We start from the raw sequence: 13,825 nt of genomic DNA on the forward strand, positions 1-13,825 counted from the left end.
AAAATGATCATGAAAATTGAGCCTGAAAATATTTTCCCATAGATCTTTTCAACCTATTAAGCTAAACTGGAAAGTGACAGCATAGTAAAACCTACACATTTTCAACACACAGTAAAATATAACTACACAGGCTTCACTTGAATTTTAACTCATGGCCAAATGAGTATTGAAATTCAGTCTTATCTGCTTGCACATTCAGTAGAAGTACTGTACATTATGTGATATAACAAGATGGACTCGTTGCCCATTTCTTTGCTGAAACTTCATCAAAATCAGTAAGAAACCCACTGAGCTACTATTTTGATAGATACAAGAAAGTACACAAACAAGAACATTAAACAAAGCATGAAAAAACTCAGATGTATGAAAAATACGTATACTGGAAACAGCTACACAAATGCTTACTTGGCTCATCCTAAAAATAAAGTGGGTAGACCACGTAGATACTTTCTCTTTCCTTCTGAAAAAAATATGAAGTTCTCAAGGAAAATGACTTCTTTAACACTTGTAACCAGCGTAGAAAACAGTCTATTTCTCTAATTGGCTGAACAAGGACAGCAGACAGTGTTACATATTTACTCTTTTTTCTTTCTATAAGGCAACTTTAATAACCTAGTCACAACATGAAAACTTGTCTGCTTTTTACATTTAACCTTTCATCTACTGTAGCTTAAATGTAAAAAATCATATTTAAACTGTAATATTTTGGTATTTATTCCATCTTCTAAATTTCAGTAAAAGTTCTCAATGGAGCAACCATTGGTATATTAGTATTATTTCTCCAATTAAAAATATTATTCACAACTATTGACACTACACATTTTTAGCCAGCCTGTCAGTGTAGATCCTGATCAACTAAGTAGTCTTCCCATAGTATGCATTATTTGCTTTTATCAGCAATTAATTTCATCTGATCTTGTATCTTCCAAAGAGAAGAGCAAAGGTCCTTCAATTCTTCAGTTAGCTTTTACTCATACTACTGTGACTAGCCAAGCATCATTTGGTAACTGTGTCACCCAATTATTCACGTTCCTTTTCTTAACATCTACAATGATATGAATTAATGTACTGATGACATCCCTCCGTGATGGAAAGTGACTATACAGCTATTGAATCCTTTTATCACTGTGCAGTTTAAGTTATTGAAATATAGGTGTCCTGGTTTTGGCTGGGATAGAGTTAATTTTCTTCCTAGTAGCTGGTACAGTGCTGTGTTTTGGATTCGGGATGAGAATAATGTTGATAACACACTCATGGTTTAGTTGTTGCTGAGCAGTGCTTACACTAGTCAAGGACTTTTCAACTTCTCACGCCCTGCCAGCGAGAAGCTGGGAGGGGGCACAGCCAGGACAGCTGACCCAAACTGGCCAAAGGGACATTCCATACGATACGATGTCATGCTCAGCATACAAACTGAGGGGAGTTGGCTGGGGGGCGGCGACCACTGCTCGGGAACTGGCTGGGCATTGGTCAGCAGGTGGTGAGCAATTGCATTGTGCATCACCTATTTTGTATATTCTTTTATCATCATTATTATTATTATTATTTTCCTTTCCTTTTCTGTCCTGTTAAACTGTCTTTATCTCAACCCACAAATTTTACTTTTTTTCCCCATCCTCTCCCCCATCCCACTGGGGGCAGGGGGTAGTGAGCGAATGGCTGTGTGTTGTTTAGCTGCCTGACGGGTTAAACCACAACAATAGGTAAACCATATCAATCATGTATGCTTCCTCTGGAGGTTTATCTACCTTTCACAGGATTTTTTTAGAGATTAATAACCTTTTCATAAGAAAAGGCTGTATCGCCCTCTTCTTCAGTGCATCACTTATTTTCCCTGCAAGTTAAGAAACCAAAAGAACAACAAAAGCAACGGACCACATTCAAATATGCATCTAAAATCCTGACCTCTTTTCCTCCCAATATATCAGCTACTGGAAACCAGTATTAATCCTCAGAAACATAAAAACAGTACTACAATGTTGATTCATATAATTTCTCCGTTGATAAAATATCAAACATTTTACATTCTATTAAGAAACCACAAAACAGGTACACATGTATGTAACACTAGCTTATGAAAATCTTTTGATATATTTCTTTTCCATGTGACTGAAAAAATGAAGCTAAAATTTGATAACATTTTAGTACTCACTGTCTTCTCCTGGACAAGGCATGCCGGGTTTCTCTGGAATACTTGGGAAAACTAAAACAAAAACATGAGATTTTTAAGTTAAAAAATTCTCATCTTAGTACTTTTTCCTTGATTCTTGAATATATTTACACAGTTTCTGGAAGCCTTTAAATAATTCTGTGTGAGAAGTAACAATCAAAATTTGGGTCCGTACTGGCAAGATCTTATACTTGACTACAGCATTAACAAATCTGTGCAGTTTGGAACTTGAAGCCCCCTCGAAGCCTACCGTATATATAGTTTCAGCTTTGGGCTCCACCCCCAAAAGAACACTTCCTTCTTACAACATCAAACTATAGGGCACCAGCTACATAGAGAAGAATGTTATTTGACAGGCAAAGGAGTTGTTCCAATCTCACATTTAAGAAGCTGTTAGGACTATCAACAAATGCATACAGGTTCTTGAACTGTGTAATACTTGCCATGAATAATCAGCCCTTCGTCTCTGTTTTGACAATACAAACGGAAGGCTTCTTCCAGTTCCATCTGAGATGAGATGGTACATGGGTCACCTAATAAAAAAGCAATATATAGGCAAATTTATGACCGAAGAATTAAGTGGAGAATTTCAATTAGTCAGTAAGAAATGTACCAGCCTCCAGGATTGCTTTTCTTCCAATCATTTGATATTAAGCTGGCATTTTGATCAAAGCCAAAATATATCAACACCATTTTTTTCCCCTTCTAATTTTATCAAAACTGAGTAGATAGAAATATCCTATGTTGGTTTGCAAGGGGACAACAAAATACAAAAGTTAATAGATATGCTTAAAGATCTTTAACACACAGCAGAAAAAAGCAAGATCACTTCCTAGTAACCTGAAAATTTGTTTACTTCAAAATTAATTCACCCTTTTCTAAAAGGCCCATTATCTTACTACCTTAACTTCCTTGACTGCAGAACCATGATACGATAACTTAAAAGTTATGAAGGTACACATAGATTCTAGTTGAGTCTCTCTTGCTAGACTGACAGAAAAGCAATCTATGATTAAAAAGTGTAAAAAATAAGATACACAAATGAAAGTGACGGATGGGATACAAATATGTCAACACATCTATATTTCTGATGTAGAAATATAATTAATGTAAAATTAATTTCTCTCTGAAAGTCTCTAAAATTTTCAGGGTTGGCTTGTATTTTGAGGAAAATAGGTTCACATTTTTTCTTTTAACTTAGATTTAGAAGTAGAAGACAAGCAAACAGAAGAAAAAAAAAAATCACGAAACCTCCTAGCCACAAACAATCCTCGCTCTTTCAGAAAAAGATGTATCAAGCCTCAATTTCTATGACTTTGTCTTCTGTACTTGCATTCTATAGTATCAGATTCAACAAACAAAGCTTTTAAAAGTTCTCAAAAAGGCAACATGCCAGTCGCAATTTAAAGCATATTCTAAAGAGCCTAACTATTGAAATAGATAAACCAGAAAACTCCCCACACCCCAAACTACAAGATTATCATTCAGGATGAAATTCATAGGGAAAAGAATAAAATAAATGGACACACAAGCATTACCACACACTAAGGCCTGGGCTCAAGTACCATGCCTTATCCACACCTTATTACCATTTATCTGTGACGTATACCATTAGTTTTAAAATAAGAAAATATGCAGGAATGTAAGTATTCAGTCAGACAAGAGTATCCCAAAAACATTATTAACTAGTTAAGATTGGGAAGACTAAGAAACTACTGTGATGTGGATTTTAGCCTTTAAGCAGTGAAAATAAAGAACTCAATTTCTCTGAAAGAGAGACAGCCCAAAGACTGCTCTTCTCAGCTAACAGAACGGACTCCAGTATGATTTGGAAGTAATGATATGACATATTGGTGATGTTTCATAGAAACCCTACTGAATTAATTTCTTGGTGTCAGAGAAACAAAGCACTGGAAAAGCTTCTTGGGAGAACTAGAAGCTAAGCCAGAACACACGCATTACCGAGATCTGTATTTCAGAAGATGTCCTCTCCAAGGTATAAATCCTAATCAGTTTAAGCGAGGACATTTTTACTTAAACATCTGAATTGGAAGGTAACACAGGAATACCTTTCTGGTAGACAGAAATACTGTTTTAACAACTCATGATAACCTCTAGATCAGTGGTGTCTCAATTGTTTTGACAGCACATCCCATTATTAAAATTTTTTGAGCACAAACCCCTAATATGTGTATTTATAAATTATATATATTATAAAAACATACACAAAGATAGAAACTTTAAAAGGATGAGATAAATATAAAAATCTGTAAAATATTTTTATTAATGGTACAAAAACTTACCTCTCCAAATATTAAAAATTAATTAAAAATATTTTTAGTGAGAACTATGTGATTGAACATGCTTCATGACTTTTGAAAATCTTGGTTTAACATTTTATGATATAGTGATTCAAAGGTCTGGTTCTAGGCTCAGTTTATTTCAATACCAGGTTTTAATGGTGTCGTAGCTAAAAAAAGAGATACCTCAAAGATACGTAGATCCAAATGAAAGAAGTGCATCATTGGCTGCGCTTACTAAATCATAATACTCATTCTTCAGTCCCATCCACCATTTACGCAAAGGCTTTGTTGGCATTCAGTTAGTAACTTTTCATCACCTAGACTTTACTAAAGCCTTTGACACTGTTTCCCACAGCATTCTCCCAGAGAAACTGGCTGCTCATGGCTTGGACGGACATACTCTTTGCTGGGTAAAAAACTGTCTGGATGACCGGGCCCAAAGAGTTGTGGTGAATGGAGTTCAATCCAGTTGGCGGCCGGTCACGAGTGGTGTTCCCCAGGGCTCAGTTCTGGGGCCAGTTCCGTTTGAGGGGATTAAGCGCACCCTCAGTAAGTCTGCAGGCGACACCAAGTTAGGCAGGAGTATCAATCTGCTTGAGGGTAGGAAGGCTCTACAGAGGGACCTGGACAGGCTGGATCAATGGGCCAAGGCCAACTGTATGAGACTCAGCAAGGCCAAGTGCTGGGTCCTGCACCTGGGTCACAACAATCCCATGGAAAGTTGCCCAGCAAAAAAGGACCTGGCAGTGTTGGTCAACAGCTGGCTGAATATGAGCCAGCAGTGTACCCAGGTGGTCAAGAAGGCCAATAGCATCCTGGCTTGTATGAGAAATACTGTGGCCAGCAGGACTAGGGAAGTGGTCATGCCCCTGTATTCAGCCCTGGTGAGGCCACACCTCGAATACTATGTTCGGTTTTGGGCCCCTCACTACAAGAAAGACATTGGGGTGCTGTAGCACATCCAAAGAAGGGCAACGAAGCTGGTGAAGGGTCTAGAGCACGTGTCTGTATGAGGAGCAGCTGAGGGAACTGTGGTTGTTTAGTCTAGAAAAAAGGAGGCTGAGGGGAGACTTTATCACTCTCTACCACTACCTGAAAGGAGGTTGTAGCAAGGTGGGTGTCGGTCTCTTCTCCCAAGTAACAAGCGATAGGATAAGAGGAAATGGCCTCCAGTTGCACCAGGGGAGATTTAGATTGGGTATTAGGAAAAATTTATTCACTGAAAGTTTAACAGGTTAGAAAATTCCATTTCCAAGTTTAAGTTACCCATGGAACAACAGAAATATCTCCAAATAGCCATTTTCAAAATGCTCTCTCCATATAGCACGAGTCCCTTTTGAAAAGCAGTTACTTTGTCAGTCATTGGGATTAAGTGGTTTTGGGGTTTTTTGTTTGTTTTGAAAATAACTGCTAGGTAGTATACTACTGACAGCCACTTATCACAGATAAATGTTCCAAATATGTGGACTTTATCTTTTTGTAAAAGAAAAATGCATAACTCATCTTTAACAACTCCTTTAAGCACTTTGCTACAAGACAACCAGCTAACCTCTGCAAGGTACAAAAGTTTCATGGTCACTTTCCAACTTATTACTAGGTATTGTAAACATTGTACTATCTAAAGCTCTTGGTTTTATAAAACTAATCATAGTCATGACATCCTGTAGCACTCCGTGCACTTCTGGCTCCAAATCCTTTGCTGTAATAGCTTGTCTACGAATGACACAGTGGATGAATTTCATGTGTGGTGCTTTCTGTAACCTTACCCCAGAATTCTTTTTTTTTATTCCAGTCAAATCAGCCTCTCCATCAGTGGAGACTTACATAGCTTTTCTGTAACACATTGTTATTATTAAAGTCATTTACTGTTGAGATTGTATCTTTTCCAGTACATCTTTCTTTCTTTCAGTGACTCAAAAAACTACATGTTCACATATCTCATTATTGAAACAGAATCTAGGAAATACCATAAGCTGAGACACGTTAAAAACATCTGTCCTTTCATCCAACCATATAGCAAGCTTCCCACACTGCATAGTTTGTTATAATACTTGTTTCTTCAAACCTTCAGCAATATCTTCTATGCATCTTCCAACAGCATTTTCTGACAAAGGAATACATTTCCATTTGTCCCATCTTGTTTTTTGTATATTATTCCAGCCATATTTACCATGACAGGAAGAACAAGTCTTTCCCCAATGGTATGTGGCTTCTTGTCTTCTGCTATTAAGAAGCCTCAAAACTGGTTTCTAGAAGTTTAATAAAGTTTTGTAAAATACCAAATTGAGTATCACAAGACTTAAAGCATCAGTAAAAAAAAAGAGGTAGAGGTTTGTCTTCTTGCTCTGGATACTTAGTTTTTAACTGTCTTGCTAATCATGATGGCTGCATACTATAATCATCTATCATCTCAAAACACAGCATACACTTAGGGTGAGGTTCATCATTAAACTAGTGGATGTAAACCCGTACTTCAAATACTGTTCTTAATAATTTTGAATCTTTTTGACTGACTTCTTGTCAGATCTGATTAGATAGGCATTGTTTTTACCCTGTAGTGTGGCTGACAGAGTTCATACTTAGGAGTAGGAGAAGTGTCAGCTCCACCATTTTCTTGTTGTCTGCTTGCGCTCACATTATTAGCATTATCTTGTGAGGGTTATTTTAGTTGAAACTAGATAATTAATCCATAAATCCACTTAACCAGGCACACGTAAACTGCAGTACGTCACAATACACTGAAAGCAAGCGAATGAATAAGGGTGTCACTCTCAACCCCCGCAACTTTGTGGAACACCCAGTCCTCCCTCAGCACACCTTGCCCACCATATGTGACAGGTGACTGTATGATATATGGGCCAAGTGACAACACCAGTGTTGATCCACATGTTAAATCAAGTAAAGCTTAATTTTTTAAAAGTATTCTTATTTTTTAAAAAGATGCGCCCTAGAGTGCATCTACCCCTCTTTACAGACCACTGCTCTTGACGATCTATAAATACTGTAATAATGCAACACGAAAAACAAAAGAAGTATTTGTATTGCAAATTAACAACCCATATTCCTTACATGTTTATGGGATTTTATTATGAGTTATTCATAGTTCAAATATTTTGGATCTTCTCAAAAACAGAGAAACACTAAGAAAGCCCAAAAGAAAATTCATTTTCTTCAGCTCTTTGGCAGGTTTTCTTTATCCATTAAGCCATCAGCAATTGTTTGCTTTAAGTTAGTTCAAAGAGAACATCTGTTTGTGCAATCAGTCAAATGAATTTAAATTACCTGTGGCAATAAGTGGAAACACTCACTCATATGCAGAAGTAGGATAACTCATAAAACCTGTGAGGATTGAGGGCAGCCAAAACAGCAGATTGGTTGAAATTTAACAACTTAGAAAAAGGGTTGTACAGGTATGTATTTAACCAAGACTAGAAGAAAATGGTTAATAGAACTGCAACCAAAAATAGATATTTGTTGTTTTAAATTAAGTAAACCTCAAAAAGCCAATGCAATAGATATCCAAGCCAAGAAACCGTTAATGCGAATCACGTCTTAAAATCCTCCAACTCAAAACTCATGAGGTTTTCTACTTTCCTACAATAATCTTCCTTTTATTAGCAGCCACGCAGCTCAAATAGCTAAGCACATGCAATGTAATTATTCTCCATGCACTTCTGATCAGGTTACTTTTTATTAGATTGCCATGAAACTGAGGGTTAGGAAACTGAAGTCAGCACAGGTTGCCTCTGTCTTTCTTGGTAATCAGAAGATAAAGAGTAAAATTTAAAAATAATTTATATTAGTCCTTGGTATCTTAAAAGGATTGAATCTTCTTTGACTACAGGCTACCTCCTTCCTCAATCATTATTTTGCAATTCCATTCACCCACCAAACTCTCTTACTTGGCTAAGAGAGTAGTATAGGCCATTAGTAAAAAAAACAAAACACAATTACAAATGTTAGCCAAACCAATTTAGTATTTTTTCACCTTTCTGCATTCAGTTCTAGGAGTTCTGCTGCACACCATGGCTTTGGCGAGGTGCAACAGGAAAATAACCAAGCACCTGTGCAGTTGTATAATTGCATGGTAGCTGTTCTCAACCTACTAGGGTCAAGAGTTCTGCCCATCATGAGTTACAGATGCACTACACTCCTGTTAAATCATAAGCAGACACATACATTCCAAAAGGAAACAAAAAAGTACCAGAGGCACTCAAGTGTCAAGTATCCCCATTTCACTACTACTCACAACAACCAGAAGACTCTAACTTAAGGCTTGCAGAGAACTGCCACATTTTGCAGCAGAAAGAAATATGCAAACCCATCTCACATCATGCCGATATTTCAGAGCCTATAAGAAGGGTAAAGAAAAGGTAAGTTTCTCTCACATACAGCTACTTGTGGAAGAATAATAAGACTGCTTTACAACTGAAGATAACTTAGAACAATGAGATAAAACATCAAAAAGTGATCTTGCCAAGAATTTGAAATTGAGAATTTTGAGGGGTACAGCATTAGGCCTATGAAAGTCTGAAATTAAAACAAACTTTGCATTCAGCATAGAAGCATGGAATAGTAAAATATTAAAGTTCTGCAAAGCCTTTACTTCTACAGAAGTAAACTCAAGCGCTACTGCAATCAGCCTCGATGCTTTGAGGCTCACTTCTCGAAGCTCCCTGCTTTCTAAGACAGGGTTATGTACCCTGGTATTTAGAAATGAAAAGTAACTCCACAATATGAAACTTGTTTAAACAAGTTTCCTCAATGACCCTTCTTTGTGCCACAATGAACAATAAACCTAAGAATGCCCAAGAGTATACTACTACCCAAGAGTAGTATTTCAGTACAATACCTTCATCATCAATCCACTTGAGGGTAATTGGCTGTTCCTGTTGTAAATTGCACATCTCATGCACTTCATCACAAAGTTCATCATAGCTCATTGATGCATCCAAGTTTGTTATCAGGATGTCCCTGTACGAGATGAAAACATAAGCTTTATCAGAAAATATCTGCATTAGCCTGCATATTCCAACAATTCCATTTATGGACTCTAAGTTGCAAAATCATACTTACAGAATCAGCATTCCTCATATAAACTGCTCCCATTAATGTAAATTAGTTGCCAGAAGTCAATAGGATTACATCTCAGTGTTTAACTTTTTAAAAATACTTTAGTATGGAGGAATTAACTGTGTTAATGATGTATCTCTAATGCATGTTTACTTGGGTGAGTCAAGTTCCCTTATTATAACTATCAGCATTTGAAGTGTTGTAAAAAAACATAAGATTTTGTAAGAATTAAATTTTATCCAGGTAATTCTTCCATCAGGAGATAAAATCTCAATTATTGTAAAATAATTTTAAAATGTAGGGTTTTCCTCACATCCACTATATCGTTAGAGAAAAAGCTTTGATTAGGTGAATTCTCAAAAAAAATCGTTACAAGAAAATTTAGATAAAATCTTACTCAAATTCTGCATCTTGTGCTTTACCTTTATAGCATTTTGAGAACATGAACATGTTTTGAGAACTGAACTCTGCTAATGTAAACCATACGGTATGCTCAGGCACTTGTGAGAATAACTCTTGATATAATGAAAGCCCACACAGTACTGTCAAAGCAGGACAAAGATTTTTTTAAAAAAAGAAAAGATTATGCAAAACAAAAATCCGAGGATACAAACTAGACTTTATCCCATTTTCTAAATATTTTTCAAATGACGGACTCAAGGAAACTAACTGATTAAACAAGTGCAGGATGAAAGAGAAGATGTACTTAAGTCATCTCAGTGCTTTCAAAACTTTCTAGGGGATAATAAGGAAACAGTTTTGTAGTTAAGGGCTACTGGCATATGTAATTCTTTCCCCTCTTAGTTTAATACAGTAAGTATACCAGAAGTTTCCCAACATGACTGAGCTAGTTTTCCTATTTTCATACTGTATGACAAGTCATTTTAGAAAACACATTATATTACATATTTTGCCTACTTATATCTTTCAACCAGAAGCCGAAAGGTACTACGCTGAACTAAGAACCTTAAATTCTACGACTTACATTTTAAATTATATGCACGAATAACTTATAACAATAAACGCATCACTGTATGTAAATGAATTGATTTCAAGAAACCAGGTATAAACCAGATTAAGTAACTGAAATAACAAAATGAGGATTATACAAGTTTACTTTCTTTTTCAATCTACTTATGCAGTTATTTATACTATGCTATGTTAGGAACTCTGTCACACCCAGAAATGTGAATACCTAAGATACTAGGACTCCACAGAGATAGACTCATTCAAGTGTTTTACAACTTCCTCATGCTCAGATTTTTAACTGGGATTTCAAAATGATATATTGTACTATTATTTTACTTTCTTAGCAGCTACCTGAGTGAGCTTGTCCTTAATTCTAAAATTGTCCAGCATCAATGATTTCCTGCAGTTTGCCAAATTTGTTCAAAAGATGAGTGTAGTACTTTAATGGAGATACGGAGATAATCAGTTGTACAGTCTATAATGCCAAAAACAGTCAGCTCTTACTCACAGAATTTGATCAAACAAAATTCATTGAGTTGGGAACGCGTTGTTTTGTAAATTGACATATTACAGACTTCACAGCTAATGGAAATTACTGAATATAGTGTTGCAGGAGAAACTACAGTAGTAGCTTATTGTAAAACATCGTAATAATTACACACGAATTCTAATAGGGACACAAGCATTATCACTTCCTCCATTTCTGTGCAGGCAAGTTCTACAGACACAATCCCTTCAACACTATTTGCCAGCAAGCTATCCCAAATACACTAAGTTCTATTTGTGTTTATAGTGCCTTCCCTTACAGAGCTAAGGCTGCTCTCCTACTGCTCTTTCAGAGAAGCATGCATATCCATGCATCTCAGAGAAATGCATCACACAAGTATTTGAAGTTCAGATGTTCTTCTCAACTTAAGCCTATGTATGACATGATTCAGAGGTGTAGGGTAAAACTATAGAGCAGAAAATAGTTATTAGTAATGGCAAATATATGGTACAAATCTTTCACCCAGAGTTCATAAAGCAGTTTACATGCATTAAATAACCAAAACCATGGTGCAGATTAACGATAACAAAACCCAATTGATCTGCATTAACTATTTCGAACACATTTCAGAAATTACTGAGCAGCAGTAACAATGAACCACAGCATGCAGTCCCATTTACTTTCATACATGGATTTCTTGTAAAGTAAATTTTACTTCAAGTAAAGTAACAGACTTCTATGTTTTGTTAAGACGTAAGTTTTGACGTGAATTCTCACCACTAAAAGCTTATCTATGTTTTACTAGGCAAATTTTCATACGAAAATTTAACCTGTAGATAAATGAACCATAAATTAACAGATTCTACTAGACTTTCAATTTACAGGTGGCAAAGCGAAGACATAAAATGAAATGAGTAGGCATAAGGGAAGAATTAAAGTCAGCAGCACAGCTAGAAATTGAAGCCAGCTAAAGTAAAAACAGATACATTTTCATGCTAATTTATGAGAAAACTGGCATTTACCAAATTAATACAATCACTCTACAATTCTAAACTCAGGACCTCAAACTACTTGGCATTGACCTGGTAGATAAGTTTAACAAGAAAGCATTTTGTTTTCAATAAAATTTGGTGGAGTGACTTTCATAATTACATCACATTTAATTCAAAATAACATTTTTCCTACACCACAATATAAGAACAACCACAGTAGTAGCAACATTTACTTATTTAGCAGTAAAACATCAGAAAAGATGACTCAGGTCACTTATCAAATGCCAGTAAGTTCAGTCTAAATACTTCAAATCAAGTAGCCAAATATTTAACTCCTCAAACTTAGGCCTTGGAGGAAGACAGGAGAGACCAAAGCAACAATCATTTACAAAGTCCTCACAGTGGTAGCAAACCAATTAAACACATCTGAAGAACCAAATTCCATGTTGAAGCAATAAAATCTTCCTGACTCTGCTGACAACTGACTGAAGTCATAAAGGACCATGATTTTTTTTTTTTAATTATTGTCTTAAATCAGAGCTGCAAAAATAAGCATTGTGAAGATAACTGAAGCAGCTGTGTTAACATCTCATTGCCCTTCAAGCTGCATTAGTCAAATTACTGGGAGGGGAGCAGGGGGAATCAGCTATCAAAAACTAAAGGGCAAACTATACAGGAGTTTACTTTTAGTATTTATTCACAACAGGAAAACAAAGATTGTGGATTTGATTTTTTTTTTTAATCACTTAAAACTGAGTCTTCAAGCAGCCTGCATAGGTTCATCTAAATTCACTGATAACTTGCGATCTAAGCAAGATTCCCTCATTTCTCATATTTACCTAAATAATTCCAATAATAATTCCTTGTAAAATTTCTATAAGACAAAGAAAGAAGGACAAAGCCAATGGCACCCACTTATTATTTCAAGACTTACATATCTACCCACAAAGAAACAGCTCCTCTAATTTTCCAAGACAGAAAGTACTGTAAGTTAAAATAGTATCTAAAAATTCCTGCTAGAAAAGGACTCATTAAATATTACATGTTTTGTCCCAAGGAGCACACAGTCACAAACTGATATCTGTAAGTGGAAACCTGCACTTCATAGCCTCCTCCTAATTTCAGCAGTAACTTGTAGCATTCATTATGTAAGACTTATCATATCTTTATCATAAAGTAGATACAATAAAATGTAATAACTGCACCTGGATGCAAGAGATGGATCTATACCTGTCTGCGATCACGAACACTTGTAACAAAACAGAAATCAATAAGCCATCAACCCAGAATAACTGTATGCCAGTTTTGCACATTTTCCCCCCTTTCAAGATAAGAAACTATCATCCCACAGTCAGCATGCTGCAGGAGTCTGGATAGTATTTTAATAGCCCAGAAGTTTACCTATCTGATCTGACATTAATTACAAATCCACCAATGCCCTGGTTACTCTATCACTAGGTCAGACTATGAACTCCTGCTCAATGTGTTTCAAAGTTAGACAGGATACAATATAGAGGAGAGAACATGCTGACTTACCCACTATAGTGTGTTTTTACTCTGATGAAGTCTTTGTTCAAATCAATTTTTGAGCCCATTCTGCTAGGCATGGTCTGTATTTAGCAGTCTAAATGAAATTACAAACATATAGAATTAAATGAGTTATCTGTCTTGAATGAACTTAATTCTGAAGTGAACAGCGTCACATGTGAAATTTGCGTTTCTCCTCCAGATGATTTTCAATCCAGCTGCATAGAAAGAAAACCAGAATACAGATGAATATACACACACCCTACTAAACAAATGGGTTGCGTCAAGTTTTATAAACACAAAT

The 13,825-nt window shown here is 36.0% G+C and overlaps 1 protein-coding gene across 1 annotated transcript in view; it reads right to left on the reverse strand.

Moving 5' to 3' along the window:
* PRKCZ (protein kinase C, zeta) overlaps positions 1-13,601 on the reverse strand; it is a 68,053-nt gene extending 54,452 nt beyond the window's left edge. Inside the window, exons 1-4 of the mRNA XM_009325134.1 lie at positions 13,531-13,601; positions 9,326-9,447; positions 2,614-2,703; positions 2,153-2,203 (exon numbers count right to left, since the gene is read on the reverse strand). Coding sequence (XP_009323409.1) covers positions 2,153-2,203; positions 2,614-2,703; positions 9,326-9,447; positions 13,531-13,601 — 334 coding nt within the window. The remainder of the gene's footprint in view (positions 1-2,152; positions 2,204-2,613; positions 2,704-9,325; positions 9,448-13,530) is intronic.
* Between the last annotated feature and the right edge of the window lie 224 nt (positions 13,602-13,825).

The sequence above is a fragment of the Pygoscelis adeliae genome, unplaced genomic scaffold (genome assembly GCF_000699105.1).
Source record: "Pygoscelis adeliae isolate BGI_AS28 unplaced genomic scaffold, ASM69910v1 Scaffold36, whole genome shotgun sequence".
Lineage (NCBI taxonomy): Eukaryota > Metazoa > Chordata > Aves > Sphenisciformes > Spheniscidae > Pygoscelis > Pygoscelis adeliae.